We start from the raw sequence: 23361 nt of genomic DNA on the forward strand, positions 1-23361 counted from the left end.
GCTGTGGGTAATAAGAGCACAGCCAAAGAACAACTATGCATCTCAACTGAACACACACGAAGCATCTCTCATATCACTCTGCAGAAGGTGCGCCATATTAAGTAGTTCCCTATTTTAACTTGAAGACAGCGCAACTTAAAACAATATATGAATTTAGAATAAATGAAATCAACTTAATGATCTAAATAGATCAGAGAACCAAATACAATAAATCTCATCTCACATTCTTCTCCCATACTTTAAATGAAATGTCCTCATTTCTCGTGAAAAATAAATCTCATCTTAAAATACAAAAAACACAATGATTTCAGTTGATTATACACTAATAAAAACGTAGTCATTATCTACAGTTTCCAACAAAATATCCCCCTAAAGCCTACACACTGGACCTTTATGTCTGTTTAAAAAAAAGTAAACACAAAGTCACAATCCAAAACATAAAGTGCGAAAGTTACAATATAGGTCCAAAATGGAAATAAAGACATACGTACATATATATCAACTATCTAGAAATTATCAAAATTTTCAAAATAAATTTAGAACAGTTTTTTTTTTTTTTTTTTTTAAAGTGAGGTATTTTTTTTAAATCCTGTGTACAGCCATGTCTGTACCTACCATTGAGGTCACCAAGGTCAGGATGTGTGTTTTGTTTTTTTTTTAAGTACACAGTTGCCTTTTATAAAAGGGAGCCTTTTTTAAGTTGTTTTGGGGGACAATAAGTAAGATTGTTCAGTATTTTTCATATCTTTTAAAATAGATCAATAACTGTTTGGGCCCTTTAGTTGGGGGCTAACGGTAAAGTCCACCCCGGATTATTGTCTCATTTTCTTATACAGAGTCCACCCAGTTATTATACTTTAATTAATATGAATGAAGGAAACTTATTTTAAATCACATTGTTTTTTGTTTTCTGGGGGAGCATCCCCAGATCCCCTGCCAGTTATGTATCTTGTATAATTTATGAAACTGCTCACTGCCATGGTTTGAAAATTATTATTATCCCATTTTTCCCAAATGTCTTAAAATGCATATTTAGATCTGCCTCTGTACCCCACTAGAAAACTCGGTTTTGGGACCTCAGTGTTTCTAAAACCCTGCACGCGGCCCTGTGACACCGGCCTACATGTTTTATCCAAATGTTATTTTTACGAGCTCCTTTTCAAAAAGCGGCACCGCCCCTTCACTGTTTATCCTTGCGTTTAATTTACCGAGAAGGACACACACCAATATCTTTCTGTCATCAATTCAAACGTAACGTTACATCGCTGCAGCGGCGCCGTTAAATCCTTAATTTTCTCTCCCAAATATGGACTAGGAATGTCCAGGATGACGTCGCGTGTCCGGGGAATGCGGGGTTTGTAACCGCATTTATTTAACTAGCTACGCCTTCCTCCAGTCTGAGGTCCTGCTAGGCTTTACACAGGAAGGGAGTCGTGTAGGAAAAAAAGAAAACGGGACGCCCTCTTTCTCTTCCTCCTCCTCCTCCTCTTCCTCCTTTCTTGGCGGATAACGGTGTCCGAGAAGTTATTGAAGACAGACAATAGTCTATCTTGCGGGCTTTTGGGACGCGTCCATCACTACTTGTTAATGCTGTCCGCGTCCGTATTGGCTCACACAAAGAGGAAAACACTCGGCTGAAATCACACCATGGACGATTTGGGTAAGAATTAGTGCTGTTCTTCTTCTTCTGCTGCTGCATGTTGGGATATCTGGAGGGGATCTATGGGAAGGGGTGGTGTGCCCAAACAGAGGAAATAAGGTCTTTTCATGCTGGAAGTCTTTGTGGAGTACAGTTACATTTTATGCCCACAGGGATGTGTATAGGGAATTATATTGGCTTATATGGCATTTTTAAGGCAGAGAAAAGCAACGGCACATCCTTAAATGTAACTACAGTACAACTTGTAGGTCAAGAACACTGTATACAGTTCTTTTTTTTTCTTATCTCATGATGCCTATAATTATATCTTCAGTGTGGTCTAATCCTCTGAGATTTCAAAAATGCTTCTTGCAGAATTGTGTTTACCTTTCCAGGCCACACATACTCACACAGGTACCACAAGAACTGCGACTGCATTACTTTGTTTTGTCTAACAGTGCTTCGTGCATGCCTTGCGAATTCAATCAATTCTTTGTAAATTAGATTAAAAGGGATCCACTGCGGGCTTTCCCATCCATTCATATTAACAAGCCAGGGGATGCAGAGAAACCGCACAATGCTCCACAGAGTGTGGGCCATTTTGAAGACACATTTCTGTCTTTTTGATGAAGATATTGAGGGGAGATTTCTTCTCTTTTCTCAGAGCAACATTATGAGAAGCTGAGTCTGTGTGTCGGAAAAGGCCCTGAAATAGCCCAGGGCCACTCTGCTATTTCAAAAAAGCCACAATGAAAATAGAAAGGCCTTTTGCCTCAGCTGCCCATTTGCTCTCCCAGGAACTCTTTTTTCATAAAGTCCACTTCAGAATCAGGGGATTTGTGCTTTACAAGCAAAACTGGAAGGAATGGCTCGATGTAGCCAAGCACATCTGGGCACATCTGGATCGGATTGCACACGGAGAGACCGAGTTACTGGGTGAGCGTTAGTCAGGCGGTGGCCATGTTCGGGACACTATGCTGTTGTCTGATAATGTTGTAAGTTTATGTATTGGACTTGGCGAGGCTTTTTCGGGGAGAGAGACCACTTGTTAGAGAGGCTTTTGGCCAAGACAAACAAGTCGACAGGCAGCTCTAAATATGGTCATAATTCCCATTGAGAGAAGTTCAGCTCCTTATATGAGCAGTTAAGTCTGTAAGAGTGTGTGTGTGTGTGTATGTGTGTGTGAGACACACAGCAGGGAGGAGGGGGGGCAAATAGAGTACGCACAAGTTTCTCACCACATGGTCGTACCAGAAGTGTGAATCATAAGTGACCGCGAAGATGAACTAATACAGGGTTATGTTTGCGTTATCATTTCACATAACTGATCACCACAGATGTTTAAAACAGCCTAATAACACATGATGTCTACCAAGGTTCAGAGACTCATTCTTGACATCGGAAACATCATCTGACATCTACGATTCCATCTGTCGTTACCAAAAACCAACCAAGTGGTGGAGGGATGATGTCTGCAGCACGCGGTCATAGTTAAAGCATTTTAACAAGGGACAGCACCTTATTAAAGAACTCTAACTATATCCATGCACTCCAGACCAGGACTTACTGTCCTGTCTGTTGAGATAACTGGTTTTATGTCTGATTCTGTTCTTTAAGGGTCTACCAGTAGACCAATGATTCCCAGCCTGTGCCCCAGAAGGTGCTTATGCAGTTGCCAGGATGCATATATTGTATTGTCATAACAGATACACTCCTCTATGGTAAGCCGATTACACAAGATGACCTCCCGCTGACCTGAGTCTGTCTAAACACTATGACTGGGAGTGTGTGAATCCTCACTGACAAGAAAGTACAGAGGTCAAAAAAATATATTTTTTAAAAATGATGGATAAATGATTGAATCGTACAACTTCTGCCACTCCAACTGGAAATAATGTGCAAAGTTAAAGAACAAGTATCATCCAGTTCCATTATATTGGAGAGAAGGCAGACATCTCTACGGCTGATATCTCCAACACTCTGCAACCCACACCAAAACAGTCTAGACTGATAAACAGCACTACAGATTAGAGGGGAAAATATGTATTTTTGATTTTGGGATGAACTGTCCCTTTAAGATCAGAAAATAAGCCCTGATGATAGCAGTGTTACCTTACCTTGGTCATAGAGACCACAATTTTATTACAAAAAACATATTGCGGGCATTGAGTTTGTATGATATAGGCTATTTTAGAGAGATAGGCAGATGGGAATTGTAGGATGAAATGTTTCTAAGGAACAAAAAACAGGATATTTTGGTCTCTGACTTTGACCAGTCTTTTTTCGAGTGTCTTGCAAGTCCTAAAACTTTTAGAAAGTGCAAACCTAAATCTCTGGATTGCCTTTTAACAGTGTGGTAGTTTGGTATCAGCAGTGTGAAAGGTGAAGTCAGTGTTAACCCGATAAAAACTGTGAAATTTAACCAAAACAGCAGCCTCTCTGCTACAACTTAGACTTTATAATTACTCACTCAGCCTTTATACGCAAACTCTAGCTCTGGCCTTTTGTCGCGCGTATAGGGAAGTGTCAGCACTAAATGATGTCATGCAGCAGCTAACCCTTGAGCAAGTTTAGTTTCTGGAAAGCCTCCACTTAGCGTGAGTGAGTGAGGTGGGGGTGGAGTGGATTTCGATATCAGTCCCCAAACACTCTTCCTCCTCTCTGCTTCCTTTTCACACTGGCATGTCTCCGATATGAATGCTGGAAAAGTTTGTGTGCTCTAATAACTCCACTGTGTCGATGGATGATCTTTGCGTCGTGCAAAAGTCTAAACTGTCCTGTCCTCTGACTGATGGAGGATGCTCTCCATGTCGTGTCTGATGTGTGGGCTGATAAGCTGCTGCTGTTTTATTGGTCACACAGGCTGTCTGTCTCTCCTTAGGAGTGCCTGAGCCACCTAACTACCCTCTCAGTCCTCGTATTGTTGTGTTTGGTACGTAACTGTCTGTGCATGTTTGCATGTGTTTCATTGTGTCTGCCAGTACGTCATTTAATTAACTTTATATGGACCGTCTGTCTGTCATCGCCATCTGCACTGCATGGTTTTTAAATCAATCTCTTAACTCGTATCTCCTGTTTATTTCCTTTTGATGCTTCATAAACAAACCGACTAAACCATCGGGACATTCATAAAGACATACGCATACATTATGGGGTAGTTAACTGTCTTTTGTACTCATGAAAGTTCAGTTTAATTGTAAATCTAACCAGACTTCCACCACATTCATGCTGCTGGATCAGTTTCTCTACCCTCCCTCCTCTCCAGATGCCCTCCTTGCTGATCTGGAGAATACCGGCTCTCCTCTAGCTCGGTGTCCTGTCCTGCTCACCTCTGACCCTCCAAAAAATGCTGATGATGCCACCCAGGAGCCCACCCAAGCCCGGCCGCCGCCGCCTGCATATACCCCACAGCAGGTAGCTGCCAGGGATGGAGTCAAACCAGTTTTCTCACTGCTGATTCTAATTGCTCTCTGAATTGGATCATTATAGTCTTAACTTATCTCTCAACTTTGGATACAAATAAGGCTGCTTTTGAAACATCCTTACTGAAAAGCTTGATCTGTTTTGTTTTCTCAGACGGTTTCTGCAGCAATGAAATCTTCCCAAAACTCCAACCCAGACAAATTATACAGGTAACTCCCTGATATTTGATCTTTTCCCACAATGTAATCATGTCCACTGTTCTTCTTAAATGATATATTTAATCTTTGGCATGCACAGAATACATATAGTTCCCAGACTGTTGTAGCTGTGTTATTAATTGCCTTTACTCTGCTGTGATGTGGTGTAGCTGGTGCTTTTTAGTTCATAATAGTTTGTTTTATTGTAACCGTGAAGGCATTTATGGGCCCAGCATCTGAGTCCAAGACAAACTAAAGATAAGATATGGTGAAGTAAAGTTTATCGTATCCTGTTGGACTCACTTAGTCATCATATTCACTTTAATAAAGGAAATTTTTGCCATTTGTTGCTCATGCAAATACATCTGCTGGAGTGTTTTTGGAATATTTCTCAACTGGCAAAAATTCACCCTCAACAGCTGTGCTGTGGTTGTGCTGACTAACTGAGGAAGGCTGCTAACAGTTGACTTTGTTATCTGGAATCAAGCGATGTGATGAATAGCGCATTACCACCTCATTCCGTTCCTATACGTTTCAAAATAAAGGATAAGCTCAAACTCAGCATGTTACTCTGAGCGTTTTGCTAAGAAGCAGTTCAACAAAGTATCTTACACAAGTCACAAATCCATATTTTCAGAACTTCGGCTTCACTCATTAATCTCCGAGCCCTCTCCTTTGGTGTTCTGTCTCAGTACAGCACTACATCACATTGCGTCATTTGGGTCACCTGATGCACCTTTGCACTGGCTTTATATCTAATTGCACTGTGTGAAACACTCACTTCACATTTGCACCATTACTGATGATTATTTATCAAAAATCTCACTGTTTAAATATTTTGTTAAAGCACCAATATTCAACCCGATGTCATCGCAATGTCAATATCAAGGCATTTGGTCAAAAATGTTGTGATGTTTATTCATTACATATACCTAAGTGTAACAGAAACGTCCATACGGTGTCATTTTCAGGCTTCACATTTGGTTCTTCATATTTTACGTCATAGAGAAAGTGACTCACTCACATCTCTCATTGTGTTTGATGTAAAAAAAATCTGCTCAAAGCTACTTATGAACCACATTTAAGAAAAAAATATAAATTAATATTTTTTGTCTACATCCCTTTGTCCATTTTTGACAATGAGTGTCTTTGGACCACAAAGCACTTCTGTGGACAGACGAGAGTTTTCAGCTGCTGCATGACTCATTTCCGAATGAAAAAAGCTCAGATGTTCCCCATGAGTCATGACAAAGTGACGGTATTGTAGCCAACCACATTAGTGACGGGGTTTTATGTCATAATTTGCCTTGTCTTGTCATTATGTGCTTGTTTGTGCTTTCTTACAGCACGGTGTGTAAACCACGCTCCCCACGCACAGCAGATCCTCCTCCCGCCTTCTCTTCCTCCTCGCTTCTGGGAGGAGGTCTGAGTGAGCTGGACCATCTGTTACAGGAGCTGAATGCCACCCAGTTCAACATCACAGGTGAGTTTGAGTGTTTGTATCCCTGTGTTTAACTCTGAGGAGAATCTTTTCTTACATGTGACCTTTTTTTATCATCAGATGAGATCCTGGCCCAGTTCCCCTCTTCTAAGAAAGATGAGAGAGACAAGATCAAAGATAAAGCCACAGCGTCCTCCTCCAGGTACCAAACCTAATCAATTTAGTCAAATCTAAATCAGCTGCATAATCAGCCAGAAGAGAAATTATATAGAATATCTTCAATCAAATTTAATTGTGCAAACGCTATAATTTCCATTATATTTAATTTTTTCTTCAAAATAATGAATATTTTTATTGTAGTTTAACAAGTTTAAACACTTTATATTCAAAAGGGGTGTAACACTTCCAAAAAAATCCAATTGCATTCCTCCCTGTTCCCATTAACCCCAAATAACAGCCTGAATAAAGTCAATAGGATGGTCCTCCATCTCTGGAGAACCACAAAAATGACACATGAGCTGGTAGTCAGGTTTCATATTAAAAAGAGAGAAGGAAAGATGCCTATGTAAATACAGGCTCGGGGTACTTTATATTTAACATTTTCATGAAAAAGTGTGTATCTTAATCAACAAAATGAATGTATAATGAAATATATTTGCATCATGTACAGTCTGATCTGGCAAAACTAGCAATTTTCTGCACTTATTCCAGATCAGTTTTAGTGCCCACCAACTGATTTTCAGGAAAATCTGAGTGTTTTAACGGAATACCTTGTTTTATGCGAGTACATCACATTTTCAAAGATAGATTGCTTGTTGAAATAGTTACATTTTGTGAACAGTGCTAACAGTTTCCTACTCTGTTAAATTTTGGGCGGCATACAAGTACACTATGATGAAACTGTGTATTTTGTGGCTTTATTAAAACAACATTTTTCTTTTCTAGTTCAGCGAAGCCTTCAGCAACATCAGCCACACTGGAATTGGACAAGCTGATGGCTTCCCTGTCAGACTTCAGAGTCCAGAGCACAGTAAGAGTCACACAACAGCATAAAATTTGCCAAAATCTTTTTTTGTGTGTGTGTGTAATTATGCTCACAATGTGACCGCAAGAGCATGCTGTTTTTTCCTACTATTAACTCCCAGCTGCTCCGGGCTGTAACACAGCTCACACTGATTCATGAAGATGTTCACTTGACTTCATTATGGCTCTTACGCACACACGCGCACACACACACACACACACACACACACACACACACACACACACACACACACACACACACACACACTCACACACACTCACACACACTCACTGTTGCTGTGTGGCCTGGCCACAGCACATGCCTCCTGGTATAAATCAGTCACCAGACAGGCCCTGAGGATGGAAATTAGCCTTGGTGGAGATCTGCTATAGCGTCAAAAATAGCTTCAGTTATAGTAGGACGTCAGAGTTATGGATCTACATTTGCTCCGGCACATTAAATCCAATCATTCACTTTTTCACTGAGTTAGTGTGGCTAGCATGTGACTAAAGGAAGTAGTTCTGTCTTTATAAGTTTGTTTGGTATAAGTCCAGCTGTGGGTTATAAACAAGCATGAAGTTATGGGTTTGTTTTAAAAAAGGAGCCTTTCTTTCACTGGATACTCAACAAGATGTTCCTAAATGATGATATGTATCTGACCAAGCTAGCAGCATCTCCATGAGAGCCATGCACTACTTTAAAACTGAAATATTACAACTACTAAAAGATGGATTGTACTGATATATTGTACATTTTTGTTTATGACCAAATACCAGCAGAACATATGACATTTATCTTCGCTGCACGTTGTGTTTTGTGCTTTTTAGCAAATGTCAGCATGCTTCAGAGGCAGCTACAGTACATCATGCTTCAACAAACAAGCAATTAATTACTGCAAATGCTCACCTCAGAGAGTTCGCTGCTTGCCATAAGTTGTTTTTTTTTATATGAAAATTACAGGATTAGCCTGCAACAACAGTTTGAATGGGAATGTCTGTTCACTATTGTATGTCTAAGCACGGAAATACCTCAGACAACTGCAGAGAACAAGCACAAATTAGCTCATAAAATTTCAGTGTGTGTATGACACACCACGTATGTGTGTATGAATGTGTTTGTATTAGATTCCCCAAAAATTGAGGCTACTTTTAGCGGAGGATTGGATTTTTGCCCTTAAAATTGTTGAACAATCGGGTAAGATTTTTCATATGGATAAGCCTTGTTGTTGTGATGGAATCACATGTTCTATATTTGGCCACTTTCCCTCCAAAATGTATTAAGATACATCATAATACAACAAAATAATTCCACAATATATCACACTATTTTACTTTACTTTACTTATCTAGATGTCAAAACCATTAAGGGTACAAAGAACAGTGCCCATAACAACACCTGTAAAAATATCATTTTAAAAATCATTTTAATTCGGGATGGCAAAGTTCACACCACATCTATAACGACAATAAGGTTACGAACAATATTGATACTTTCAGAGCGACTTGATGAGCAATAGATAGACTGTCTGTTTACAGAACTGTTATGGTTACAGTTATCGTTCTTGGTGTGGATGGACCTTTACGGTCACTGTCTGTTATGGCAATTCCTTTCAGACCAACTGAACATTAATGATAAACTGGCGGAGAATTCAAATCCCAAAGACAGATGTGCCTCACAACAGTTTTCTTTCTTTTCTCCCAGCCAGCTGCACCCGTCAATCCAGTGGTGACGGCACCACAGCAGCCCACCCCCCCGCCACAGCCCTCGTCTGGTGGCTCATTGGACAGCATGCTGGGGCTGCTTCAGTCAGACCTGAGCCGACAAGGAGTTCAAACATCCTCCAAAGGAAACTGTTCGGCCTGTCAGAAGCCGGTAGTAGGACAGGTGAGTTATCAGAATACATTTATAACAATGTGCAAAAATGATTGAAAGCTTCTGACAACTCAGTTTTACTAATGTTTAATAATAAGAACCACATTTCCCCAAAATTATGTTACTTGGTAAAGGTCGGACAGGACCTTGTTTCTAGTCACAGCTACTGTAACCATAAAAAGATGCTGTTTATTAACCTTTTGAAACCTGAGCAAATTGTCTTGATTTCTTCCAAAAACATAGTAAAATATTACAAGCTATGAGAAAATTTCCAGAAACTTAGCAAAAAGGTAAAAAAGAAAGAAAGAAAAATAAAAAATAAAAACAATAATAACTAAATAAAAAAGTACATAATTTGATTATAACAAAATGAATCATAAATATAGTTTTCTAGACATTTTCTCTTCTTTTCTGTGTTATTATCTTCTTTTTAAAACTAATTTTTAGGTCATTTTCTTTTCCTATTTCTTGCAATTTGTGGGTCATCTCTTGCCAAGTTGCTCATTGCCTTTTTAGCCATGTTTTCAATAGAAATCACACCAGTTTGCAGGTTTTAAAAGGTTTGTATGTGTGTGAAAGGCGTCAGAATGCAGAACAGGAAATCTGATGTCCTTCCAGGTGTCAAAGGGTTTATCAACTTTTGGCTGTTTCCTTGTGCAGGTGGTAACGGCTCTGGGGAAGGTGTGGCATCCAGAGCACTTTGTGTGCACCGAGTGCGAGACAGAGTTAGGCAGTCGCAACTTCTTTGAGAAGGATGGACGGCCGTACTGCGAGTCGGACTACTTCACCCTCTTCTCCCCTCACTGTGCGCACTGCAACAAGCCCATTCTAAATGTGAGAGACTTGGATGTGCATGTGACATAAGTCTCGATTTAATAGCCCAAACCATCTGAACTTTTCGTTCTTCTTGTCCTGCAGAAAATGGTCACGGCTCTGGATAAGAACTGGCACCCAGAGTGTTTCTGCTGCGTGAAGTGCAGCCGGGCGTTTGGAGAGGAAGGTAATGGGCGGCACACACTGTTTCCTGTCTGGGTTCAACACACAACTGTTAACAGACAACTTTAGCAGGGTCATACTTACATACAGCCCTTAAAAAAATACTGCACAGCCGAAATGTTACGGCTGTAATCTGCACTAGAGTTTATAATAGCTACAAATGTTTTTGCATGAATTTCACCATAATGTTGTGGAATGTTGCTTTGAACAGCTGCTTTTCATGAAGCATTTAATTTATATGTTTTAAAACAAGAGAAAATGTTCTGTTGTAAAGGGTTTCCACTTTGCAAAGAATTCAGGGGAAACACCAAATCAGTAGCATAATAAAGGCCAAATTTAACTCTATGGCTTGATTTCTAACATGGGTAGAGAGCAATGAGCAGCTTAACAAGAAATGGCCCAAAAAATAGCAGAAATGTTTAAAATGTTACATGAAAATTACTGGCAAATATGCAAAAAAAGTAAGAAAAAAACAAACAAAAACAAGTAAATGACCTAAAGGAAAAGAAAAAGAATGATTTTTGTCCTTTTTTCTGTAACATAATTTTAAATATATATTTATAGTTTTCTGAACATTTGCCTTTGTTTTTTGATCACATCTAATAATCCTCACGTACTAGTTTTCAGATTATTCCTTTGTCCCCTTTTTTGTTTGCAGTTTGCGGGACATTTCTTGCCAAAGCGCTCATCATGTTTTCTTCAGCGTTTTTGAGAGAAATCAAACCAATTCTCTCAGGTTTCAGAGGTCCGAATATTAGTTAAAGGCATCTGAATGCAGCATGAGAAAACTGATGTTGATCCGGGTGTTAAAGGGTTAAAACAGAACAAACTTTGAGACAAACGATACTCACATCATTGAACCATTGTGAACTGATTAAAGTCTTGTTCTGCAGTCACATGGAAAAGTTTCAGACATTTCCCCCCCACATCATCCAATTAATTTAACATTTGTCAAAGAAACTCTTGAACTGTGTAAAACTGGAACTGTGTCCTTTGCAGGTTTCCATAACCGTGAGGGCCAGCAGTACTGCCAGCAGTGCTTCTTGACGCTGTTTGCTTCTCGCTGTCAAGGCTGCAGCCAGCCCATCCTGGAAAACTACATCTCAGCTCTCAACTCCCTCTGGCACCCGCAGTGCTTCGTTTGTAGGGTAAGTCTTTCTCTGCAGGGTTCAAAGTCAGTGGTGATGCCTGCTACATTTGTTAGTTGCAAGATGTGTGGCACCAAAGTTTGATGCCTGATGTGTTATGGCTCCAGTTCTTGTACTTTTTATGAGAAAGAGTTGGTTTTATTCTGGCATTAGAGATTTGTAACCTCAGTATTTGTAAAAAAAAAAAAAAAAAAAACTTGCTACAGCACTGCAAATGGGTCATGGGAAGTATACCCACAGCTGCTCAGAGAAACTGCTAAGTGACCGACAGATCAGACAGAGGTTTTGATGTGTTAATGTGTGTAACTTTGTGAGCAGGGCGTTTCTGCTGCAAGAAAAACTTTCATGTTGAGAAAAAAATTCTTAAAAAAATAAAAATACATTGGAATTATGTCATGAGAAAGTTGTTGTTTCACATGACTACTGTCTAATTACAGTTGTATGACTCAGGGCCCTCTGAATCTCACAGCATCTCTCATTTCCTCTGCAGGAGTGCTACAGCCCCTTCGTCAACGGCAGCTTCTTCGAACACGAGGGTCAGCCGCTGTGCGAGGCCCACTACCACCAGTCCCGCGGCACCATGTGTCAGGCCTGCCAGCAGCCGATCCTGGGCCGCTGCGTCACCGCCATGGGGGCCAAATTCCACCCCCACCACCTCGTGTGTCACTTCTGCCTGAAGCCTCTGAGCAAAGGCTGCTTCAAGGAGCAGGAGAACAAGCCGTACTGCCACCCCTGCTTCATCAAACTCTTTGGCTGAGGACACAGCAGGACTTTTTCTCCTCCTCCTCCTCCTCCTCTGGGTCACCATGAAGAAGCTGTTTGACTCTGAGTTCTCAATTTATTTGTTTTTTACTGTGGGAATGAGGGTGGAGCTGGTCTCTTTCTTGGTTTTAAGAATATTCGAGTTGATAGAGGGAGGGGAATAAAAAGAGAATCATCCAAACCCAATTCATTTCTGTTTATTTCACAATAAAAGTGGACTGCATTTTGACTGGCAGTGCGAAATATAACGCCAGCATTGGTTAGACAGATACAAAATGATGCCAAATGATTTTATCACGTATGTAAATCTGTTACGTACTGTATTGATTCAAATTGAATATTAGAATTGAATTCTTTTGCCAAAGGTAGAAAAGAAACAGTATCTTGAGAGCAGATTTACTGTTTCAGTGAAGGACTTGTACTGTCGTGCAAGAAAATCCCCTTTAATATATTTGCTTTATATTGCAAAAAGTATAAGTGCCACTGCAAATGCATTCATATATTGTATGCTGACTGCTATAAACTGTATGTTTTATGTAAGCTTTTATATGTTTAATGTCAGATATTTTGCATTATTCTTTCACCGTTGCTCTATGCAATTTGCCAAAAACAATTCCAAAGAATAAAATAAAGGAGATCACAAATTCTTATGCTGTTTCATGTGTGAATTAATGAAATTATGAACTGTGAAATGTGAGAAAAGAGTAAAAAAAATCAGTGTTTATTTATTTAAAAAAACTAAGCAACTCAATTCAAGTCAACATGTTCCTAAATGAAGAATGTGTATCCCACTGTGACTTTTGCCAGGAAGGAAGAACATTTCAACAAGGTTAGGCATACTTTTCTTATTGATTGATAAGATTGATGGATTATATGTAAAATATACATATATATATATATTTTTAAAAGTTTTATTTTATTTTATCTAATTCTTGCTAATATGTGCCCTACACTTAAATGAGTGTCTTCAGCCACTGAAAACAATATTGGCAATTTTGTAATGCCTCTTGGGGATCCAAACTTTACAGTTTTGATGGACACCGCTGCAGAAAAGTGTTAAAAATATTTCTGACCACTAGATGTCACTGTTATCTCACCACTTCCGCCTCGTGCGCAACTCTTAAAAATCAGTGTCTGCATCCCGAATGTAATCCTATTTTTTTGGACTGCTTTAAAACTCTTGAACAAATTCATAACCACTTGAAATATCCACAGTCTATAAGGAAACAGCGAGGTGCGGTGACAGCTACGTGAAGCGTGCTGACGCGTGCACGCGCCTCTGCAGCTCACAGGTGAGTTCACTTAAAAGTTAATGAGCCTCCTTCTGAGAGAAAGCAGGTAACGTTGCAGGAAAAAAGAAAGTCACCGTGACCTGTCGGCGTAAAGTGTAAAAAACAAAATACACAATGAGTGATTCGGAACAGCAACAAGTAAGTTTGTATAATTCTTCTGCTTTTTAATGTCTGAATTCAGTTGAATTGAGCGAGCTGCAGGTCTCAATTTGGGGCCTACACCGTGTGCTAACAAGCTAATTTGGCAGTGGTTGCATGCTAGCTAAATAAGTATGGCGCAACAATGGCTGTGAAAACTTAACTTTTTCATACATTAATGGGATACTGTAATTTGCTGAAACGAGCTATAGTTTCCTGGGTTGTTTTTGAAGGTGTCCTGTCAGTGTCTTATGGGTTATTTGTGTATTTTAACTCCACAGGAGGCTGAAAAGGTGTGTGAGCCTCAGTGGCCTGAAAATGGAGAGGAGTGGAGTGATGGAGAGGATGGGACCAACATGGACTGTGGGCTTCTGCAGGCCATGGCAGAGGAAGATGAGGAGATAAACGTCTACAATGATGAGACGTTTGGCATGGGTGTGTAGAGGTGTTTCCATTATTTTCCAGCAGGGCAGGCCCTTTTCTAGACTGCTTTGTGGGGGGGGCAGTAAGAGATGTTGGTGATGTTAGTTATTCTTCAGAAATAAATGCCGCTAATTTATATTACTGTGTTGAAACAACTTCTAATCTTTATCTTTAATTAATTCATTTAAAAATCTTTAATGCCAAAGAATCTCAGAGTTTAAATGTTACAGGTTTTTACCATGCAAAAGGATGAAAGTTTCCCTCAGACTGTATTTCATATCTGTGCCGTAGATCTCGATGCGCATGGGACCACAGAGGACCCTAGCAGTGGTCTCCTTCAGTTTGGAGAGCTGCCACCTCCACCAGCACCAACACCACCACCACCTCTAACTCTACCTCCACCAGACCCCAAACCATTATCCCGCCACAGCTCCCCCTCCCCTCCCAGACAGAGGCCACAGTATCTGCCCCGGGCTCCACCAGGGCAGCGTTGCAGAGGCAGGGGATGGAGAGGAGGGCTGGGCAGGGGACAGATGTTTGAAGACCCAGCTGTGATGAGGATAGTGGAGGGACGACCAAGCCTCAAGGTGATGCAAATGAGTTCATTTATCGTCTGAAATGTGGGATTTAACAGCTTAGCTCGTAGCAGCTGGCCTTTAATTTGATCTATTTTTGTTTTTTAAGACTCTTGACAGTGCCATTGTGGACTGTGGAAATGCCATGGTGTACCAGAAAACCTTTGAGGATGATGTAAGTTCCAACTGTTTTATCATGTTTTTTTTTGTACTTCTAATGTGCCCTGTTTAATGTGTCTTGTTTTTTTTTCCCTTTAAGTATATGTCACCGTCTTCCAGAAAGACTAGAAGAATCTCAGGATCAATACTTCAGGTTGAGATCACTAAAAACATGTGTTTTCATCTGTATGGTAGCAGGGTACTTAAATAATTTTTTGTTCTGTTTCTCAGGACAGTGCAATAGTGTGTGTGATTGATGGTCACAAAGGCAGAGGTCAGCAGCTGACCTCCAACTTCCTGGATGCGTCATATCCTGTCTCTTCCTTCAGGGGCAGGAGAGGGGAACACAGAGGATCCTACTCCAGGAGACAGTTTGGCCAAAGAGGCCCCTATCAGGTGGAGCATTTACTATACCCAGGATCCCTAAAAACTCTTCAAAGGCATTGAATTAATTAATCTAAAAATAATGCCTTAATTGGTCTTAGAGTATTTTTTCTGACATTGCATTGTTAAATCTCAATATAATAGTTAAAAAGGTAAAAATTCATAGATAACCACTTGCATTGTTTCAATTTTTGGTTATAGTAAAATCAGTCTTAAATTTTCATTTTTCATTTCGAGTGACATTTAATTAAGTCTTAAAAGTCTTTAATTCCACTTAAAGCAAGAGGTAGGAACCATGACTATACCAGATTACTGTTTCTTTAAAATGAATAGTTTGACATTTTGGGCTTTCTGCTTTCTTGCAGAGTGTTTTATGAGAACACTGATACCACACGTCTGTATGATTTTGATAAAAAGCTGTAGAGCTCATTAATATGTTGTATCGTGTTTGTTAAATATATGCAAAATGTGTTAAAAAGTACCTAGTGAGTTTTATTTCTACAGTGAGGCTTCCAGGCAACTAGACACCACTAAATCACTGTACCTGGCCCAGAGGTAATCTGGCACTTACAGCATAATGTCAGTATTTTCCAACCTGGTTCCTATTTTCTCATGTTTTTATGTGTAAGTGATGAATGAAAACAACAACTTTAGAAACTGGTTCAGTATTGATCCACAATGCTGTAATGTAACAACTCAGCATTTGTGCACCATCTACCAACACTGGTTGTTTTTGCAACTGATAGGCTCAGATTATTGTTCTAAGTGTCTGACATTATGGAAAGGACCCTGCAGAGACAGACCTTTTTTGTTAGGGTAAGATCCTTTTCATTTAACCAGGAACAGCCCCGAAATCACCAAACCCCCTCAGACTACATTTAAGTAGACATCAGTTCTATCACCGTAAAATACATCAAATTCAGCGTCTACATAAACAGAAAATCACAAAACAAACATCCTGGTTGATTTTTCCAGTGTTCTAACAATCGCCAACTTTGGTTTGGTTGAAATGAACCCTTAATTCCCCCAGTTAGGTGTGAAAATATGGTGGCTCTATACACACTTAAGTAACTTTATTTAACTGAAGTCAGCAATTTCAGGGCTCTTTCGGGTCAAACAAAGGATCTTAATCTTTAAGATAAGTTTGATCTTTGTAGTGATCCTTTCCATAAGTGGTCAGACATCTATAATAATCACCTTAGTCTGACAGTGGCAAAAACAAGCAGTTTTAGTGGAAGCAAACTAACGGTGCACAAATGCCCGTTGTGGTTACAGTGCAGCCTGTTTACTGCTGCTGGCTGCAGTGCTCTCACTCAGTACTGTACCAGTTTCAAAAACTGTTGTTCCTATTAGTAGCTTAGACACAAAACACAGGAAAATAGGGTCCTGGTTGAAAAATACAGCAGTAAAAGCATTAAGTTCCCCCCTAACGTTGTAGTTTCATGTGATTAAAACGCCAACATACATGTTTATTCCAGGTATGAGAGCATCGTCTGAACAAAGTGGTCTACAAAGTAGATCTCCTTCCTAAACTTAGTTGTTTTCTTGCAGATGCATGCATCCATGGCACCAGGATCATCCATCTTCACGCGTCAGCCACTGACCCCGCGGCAACATTACAATCAGGTTTATTCCATCATTAATCTGATATATTCTGATACATGAAAGCCAACAGTAGTTGTATTCACTGAGAGCTAAATGAGTCTACTTGTTTGTGTTTATACTTGACGTTATTTTGTGCTGAATCAGACAGGGGGCTTCATCATTCCAACTTACGGTTCTCAACCTCTCTGTCCTAAGTCTCTGACTCCGAGGATGATGCAACTTCGCTTTGGTGCCAACTCGCCGAGGCCGTCCCCCTTTTACAGCCCGTCGTCTAATCCAGAGCAGCATTTCAGGTGTGTTATGATTGTGTGTCTCAGGAATGTTTGCTTTGTGGCCTGAAATATTTGTCAGAGAAGTTTGAGCATCAGGTATATTTATGACTTGGCAGTCTTGTTCATCCGTCATGAGTATATAAAACTCTCTCCACTGACCTGACGTTCATAAATTTCATAAAATCCCTGGCATTCATATGTGTATTCACGAGGTAAAGTTGGAGGAATTGATAGCTGTTTCTTATGGAGATAAAAGATAAAGCGTTACATCCCCAAAACAGATGCTTTATATAAAATATAAAGTTGCGGAAGTGATTTTACTGGAGACCTAAACATAACCAGATTGATGTTTTCTGTGCGCTGTAATGTCAGGATACTTCAATTTTAAACTTTGATACAATACAAGTATAAAAAAAATACTCAGTACCTCTTCTGATACCATGGCAAAAAGAGAAAAGAGCCTGTGTCACAAGAAATAGGATTTCTTTTTTAACAACCTGCACACAGTGCTGGTACAGAAAAAAAATCACTGAACACGCCTCCAGGCACGAGGTGGGGTCGTTGCTAGAGGAAAGTGTGAACAGCCGCAGGTTCTGGACCAGTTGATTTTCTTCCCAGTTTAGGTTGAAAATCTGCTCGGGTGTTTTCGATACTGATATTGTATAATTAATGGAGATTGTATTGTTTAAAATAGTTGAAGCCAAAAAACAATCGAAAATATTTATACTTGAGACAACTTCAACAGTGAAGATGGAATGATAGCAACGTCTAAAGTAAAACTAAAAAACAAGAGAAAAAGGAGCAAACTAAATTAACTTATAATCATTTGTTATTCCCACAGTAGGTTAGAAAAAAGATATAAAACACTGAAAAACAAACATTGTGCTACTTGTTCTGCCCCCTATGTGTTGAAGTGTCCTTGGCCTTGAAAGGAGCTTAAAAAAGCAATTTATTATTTGTATAGATGGACTGCACAGTACAGTCATTTTTCCTGATTATTGGATCTAATGTAGTTTTAAGTAGCAACTCTGGCTGGTTTCAATCCCAACTTTAACATCCTGCGAGAGAAAACATAATATTATCACCATTAAGTACAAGTCCGGTGCTTTCCAGTGTTTTTTACTCTCAGACTATATAAATGTAACAGAGCACATCATGTAGAGAAGTGTTGAATGTATCCACAGTTCTTTTAAATGTGTAGTTGTTTGACCCACAGGTATCCCGGTCCGGTCACCCAGCTCCACCCTCAACACAAACGACTTCTTAGTCAAAAACAACGCATATTCCAAAGGTTAGTGCTACATCTCTTAACGAAGAAATTGTGTTTCATATTCAGTAAGTTCTGAAAAAGAAAAGGGCCAATAATAGAACAATATAACCTGCTCGTAGGAAATCAGACGGCTGGGATCCCTACTGTAATCTCATGACGGCCAAAGAGAAGGAGTGGATCATCAAGCTGCAGATGATTCAGCTGCAAAGTGAGAATCCATACCATGAGGACTACTATTACCAGGTAGGCAGTCTTTGCTCTAGTGTCTCTTTATCAGGACATTCATTTTTACCCTTTTCTATACACGATTAAGGACTGAGCATTTCTTAGCGCATTCAAACCTTGTCATAGGAGTACTATCGGCGGATAGAAGCTAAGATGGCGGAGGAGGAGCTGGGCATCAGGAGCAAGAGGGAGCCACCCAAGCTCACCACGCCCTATGTCACGAAAACTGACACGTACACACCAGGTTTTGTTTCATGTCTCTTTTTAATGCTCAAAGACTGCATTTAAATATCCTAGAATAGTGCCTGTTGCAAGACAAGAGTTTAGTTACCATTGGGGTAAAATCCTAATTTTGTCCCCCAAACTTTTGTTTCTGTCTCTCATTGGTTTTTTCTGACTGTCCAATTGGTCCCCACAGTGCAGATAAAAAAAGAACTGAGTCGATGAATTGCTGTTACACTCAGTTGAGTCACAGTCAGTTACCACATGCTCAAAGCCTGCTTAAAGGGTAACATATGTGTTTTTTAACCTGGACCCTCACTTCCCATGTTTGTCCCAGAAGACTGTTTGGGTTATCTTTCAACTGTTCAGCAATCACTCTCTAGTTTGATTGAAATCAACCCTTTATTTACCCAGTTAGATGTGATAATATGCTGCCTCTACACAGGATAAAATGACTGTTTATTTAAATGTGGTGTGGTGGGTTTGGCAATAGCGATTTTGGGGCTGTTTCTGGTTAAACAAGAGGATCTTACTCCTTAATAAAAAAAAGATTTATCTCAGTAGGGATGCTTTCCTTAATGTTGTCAGACCCTTGTCAGTGGCAAAAAGGAGTACTCTTTTTGGACGTACATAAATGGTGCACAAAGTCATTGCGATGTGCTGTTTTGCTACTGACGGCTGCAGTGCTCTCGCTCAATGCTGGAGCAGGTTCAAAACTTGTTCCCTTTAGTCTCTTAGACACAAAAAACTTGGTGAAAGAGGGTCCATGTTTTAAAGAACTGAAGTTTCCCTTAATGAGGACTCAAAAAGGTACTGCCAGTTGTATTTTAGGATAATAAAAAATCCTTAAATCTTTACTTTCATGCAAAGTAAATATTATCTTCAATTTATCTAATTTATTTTGAATATTATGTACTGAATTGTGCTCCCCTGCACTTCACAAACCAACCCAGTACTGTTGTGTGACAAGGCAATGCATGATCTGTATCTACTTGCATTGCTGTGCATCTTTTTCTACGACTGTAAAAGTCTTTTGCTCTTCCAGTTGTGCACATCGAAGGCTCACTGGGTCAAGTTGCTGTGTCCACGTGTTACTCTCCTCGCCGTGCCATCAGTGCAGTTCATGCAGTCCAGGCTCAGGGTCCACTCGAGGTGATTGTGTTTTTGAGGCAACTTCTGGCATCTTAGAAGTGTGTTGAGCCGCCTTCCTTGATACTGAGACTCATTTCCACCCAACAGGAACAAAAAGACATCAGACAACAGCGGTTAGAGGTCCTCAGCAAAATAGAAAAGGTACCTGCTGATTACTTGTTTTGATGCAGTGAGATGCATTTTATTTACCTTAACCAACACTCTGTTGCACCTGTTGTGTCCTGCAGTTGTTCATGGTTCTGTTGGAGGTCGAGGAGACGGAGAGGATGAAAACCACCGTCTTGTCTGAAGCTGAAGAAAGACGACTTATGGAGAAGACACAGGAAAAAGTGGAGCACATTTATTCCAAGCTGCAACATCACAATTCCCTGTGAGTTATGTCATAGATATTGTGTATATATTGCCTGCTTAAAGTGAAATTTTAATTTTTGCATCTAGCTTTCTTCATGAAGCCATACCATTATAGTAACTTAATATTTTGGTGGATATAAAATTTCGAGTTTTCTCAAATGTTTTGATGCAGAGATTCAGGGGTGGAGTTTCTTCCTTTTCTGCTGGTCCCAAAAGGCAAAACGCTACTTGCCCGTCTGCTCCCGTTCCTAAAACATGATTCTGCGTTGAAAATCTTGAGCATCGTGACCTCTAACCTTCCTACACTGATGAGCAGAGATGCGGAAGAGGTAGGGGAGAATGCTTCACTTTGCTCAGCTCAACAAAGACTGAGTTGTGGTTGAAAGTATGTAGACTTTTGAATCAGTAACTACAATTTTTCTATACGTTGAAAAAGGTCAAGAAAGATCTTCTATGCTTAAAACCTTTTGGGTTTTTTATTGTGAAGCAATGATGCATGTTTTGGGAAACGTAAGATTATTAGAATTCATATTATCATTCTCTATATCCTCTTTTTAGGCTCTTCCAGTGCTCTACCCGCCTCTTCGAAAAGTGATTGGAGGGCTGACGTTCAGTCAGCTGATTGGTGTCCTCAAAGATCTGACATCATCTGAGCCTCTGACAACATACGAGTCCCTCACGCTGGCATGTCAGAACAAGGTCTGAGCTTTCGAAAGCTCATTAGCTTTTGTTTAAAGGGGCCTATTTGTTTACTTTTCCTACCTATATTTTGGGTTTCTACTAGGGCATGTTTTACTGCTGTAATGTTAAAAAACCAACCCAAAATACACACATTTTCCTCATACTGTGTGCTGGAACACCTGTAATTACTGTGGGACGCTCTGTTTTACTGTCTGTCTCTTTTAAGGGGTACCTTGCTGAGTTTCAACCAGCTTTTTTATCAAAACCATGTGGGTAGCTCTTGGGGCTGGTGTGCGAACTAAAAGCTGTACTTCCGTATTTTTGTATTGCCCATTGCCAGCCGCCACCTCAAAGAGCATACAGCTAATCGAGAGACTCACCCACCCCTCCCTCTGGCTCTCAAACTTGTACAGAAATCATATCAAACAGTGAAACTTGGCAATGCTTAACGGATATAAACCAAGTTTATATTGCTGCACTGTCTATTTCTTGCCTAAAATGTTTGAAGAAACCTATTTTAATGACTCGTTTCACTGTAATGGCGAGAATTTGTGAACAGGAAGTGGGCACCATACTGCTTCTTGCACAGTGAAAACAGAGGCTGGCAAAACTGTAAAACTAAGCAGCGCTGATCAAACTTTAACCAAGATTCTGTTACTGAGTTACATTCTTCACACCTCATATGTTTTCAGAAACATGTTTGGGCTTACCGTTTAACTGTAATACGAGATCAGGCCAGCCACTGTTGTTTCAAATAGACAAGTCCACATTATGTCACCCACCAACGGGCATTTCATATTCATTTCCTTTCCCTGTAGTTTGGTCTGTCCTTGCTGTACGCTCTCTTGTCCCAAGGAGAGAAGCTGCTGTCCTCTGGCGTTCCTCTAGAGCCCAGCATCGGCGACTTTGAGACCTGGTGGGGATTTTAAAGCTAATGTTCCACGATGGGAGATCGTTTAAACATCCCTCTAAGATGTTGACGCAAGTGTGTCTGTTGTCTTTGTAGGACTGACACAATATTCCAGGTGGCGGGACAGCTGTCCCAGTGTTCACTGGTGGAGCCGCTCCTCCTGCCCTCAAACCTGCTCACCTTGTTCTGCCGTTACCTGGACAAACGCACTGTGCATCAGCTGAAAAGCAACTTGGAGTAAGTCTCTTTTTACATGTTTTGAAGCAAAAGGAGGGTATCTTATTTACTGGGGGGGGGTGCACATACCCAAATATCATTACCACATATCTTTATTTAGGTCTGCAACTGGATTCCTGGCGCTTCCATCTTAAGGTGGACATAAACTAAAGAGACGTTCAGCTAATGACCACGTTGTTGTGAGCACTAGAGTTAAAGGAGCAGAGGGACATCCCTGACAAAAAACTCCTCAGTGTTCATTAATAACTGAAGAATGTAATGTACAAAATGCTTTGATTCTTGTTTTTTTCTCCCCTTTCCCCCATCCCTTCACATTTTTGTGCACTCAGACTGTTTCCCTTTTTGATTTCCTTTATCTGATGTTTTTACTTTCCTCCATTTTGGTCTCCAGTAGGTCACATCAGTGCAAATTTTTCTGAAATCACAAATCTGCTCTTTTTTTTCCTTTTGTTTTAACTTCTCAAAACAAGTATTGCCATCATTTCATGACACTGCCACATGCTGAGTCGGTAGCATTACATTAACTTGTAGGTGGAGTTGATTTATTTATACGGCTTCTATCTAATTCCAGTTACATTCAGGAAACTTGAGGTTTCACTTACTGAGATAAATGTGTTGGATCAGGTATTGGTGACCAGGTTGAGGATTGTAGAGTAATTTATGATTGTACAGCTGAACCTATATGTTCATTATTATAATAATAACCATTAAGAAAGTTGTCATGGCACAGTCAATCAACAAAAGCCATGCAATTTGGGTTTTTTGTAAAAAGGAATGCATTGTGTGTACATGTGTAGTGATACAAATTATGATGTATTTGATGTAATTTTTATTTATCATAATAATTTGGAAACAGTAATAATTTATATTGCACCCTTGTAGAGCACTCGCAACACAAATAAAAAAAATACCTAATACTTCATGACTTTTCTAATTTTAAAGAGAAATGCATATTTTTTTTTT

At 39.9% G+C, this 23361-nt stretch overlaps 2 protein-coding genes across 4 annotated transcripts; both read left to right on the forward strand.

The window, feature by feature from the left end:
- The first annotated feature begins 1400 nt into the window (after positions 1-1400).
- LOC121958886 (transforming growth factor beta-1-induced transcript 1 protein-like) lies at positions 1401-13152 on the forward strand. 2 transcript variants are annotated; one of them, XM_042508049.2, is made up of 12 exons: positions 1401-1660; positions 4521-4571; positions 4905-5053; positions 5216-5271; positions 6606-6742; positions 6821-6902; positions 7646-7730; positions 9426-9608; positions 10257-10430; positions 10515-10596; positions 11592-11740; positions 12231-13152. In XM_042508049.2, exons 1-12 carry the CDS (start codon positions 1648-1650, stop codon positions 12495-12497), a joined length of 1428 nt encoding a protein of 475 aa, XP_042363983.1. In that variant the 5' UTR covers positions 1401-1647; the 3' UTR covers positions 12498-13152. The 2 variants fall into 2 exon arrangements, with proteins under 2 accessions (XP_042363983.1, XP_042363984.1); XM_042508050.2 differs by lacking the exon at positions 4521-4571 and having other exon boundaries at positions 1406-1660.
- A 622-nt stretch (positions 13153-13774) lies between these two features.
- Positions 13775-23315, forward strand: patl2 (PAT1 homolog 2). Of its 2 annotated transcripts, none has more exons than XM_042508640.2 (19): positions 13775-13932; positions 14214-14367; positions 14647-14942; positions 15040-15105; positions 15190-15243; positions 15321-15485; positions 17025-17099; positions 17223-17371; positions 18567-18641; positions 18740-18863; positions 18972-19089; positions 20113-20219; positions 20307-20360; positions 20447-20589; positions 20743-20899; positions 21129-21269; positions 22070-22167; positions 22258-22398; positions 22499-23315. In XM_042508640.2, exons 1-19 carry the CDS (start codon positions 13909-13911, stop codon positions 22530-22532), a joined length of 2175 nt encoding a protein of 724 aa, XP_042364574.2. In that variant the 5' UTR covers positions 13775-13908; the 3' UTR covers positions 22533-23315. The 2 variants fall into 2 exon arrangements, with proteins under 2 accessions (XP_042364574.2, XP_042364575.2); XM_042508641.2 differs by having other exon boundaries at positions 17274-17371.
- The last annotated feature ends 46 nt before the right edge of the window (positions 23316-23361 follow it).

Source organism: Plectropomus leopardus, chromosome 19 (assembly GCF_026936395.1).
Source record: "Plectropomus leopardus strain MGB_pleo_1.0 chromosome 19, ASM2693639v1, whole genome shotgun sequence".
Classification (NCBI taxonomy): Eukaryota; Metazoa; Chordata; class Actinopteri; order Perciformes; family Serranidae; genus Plectropomus; species Plectropomus leopardus.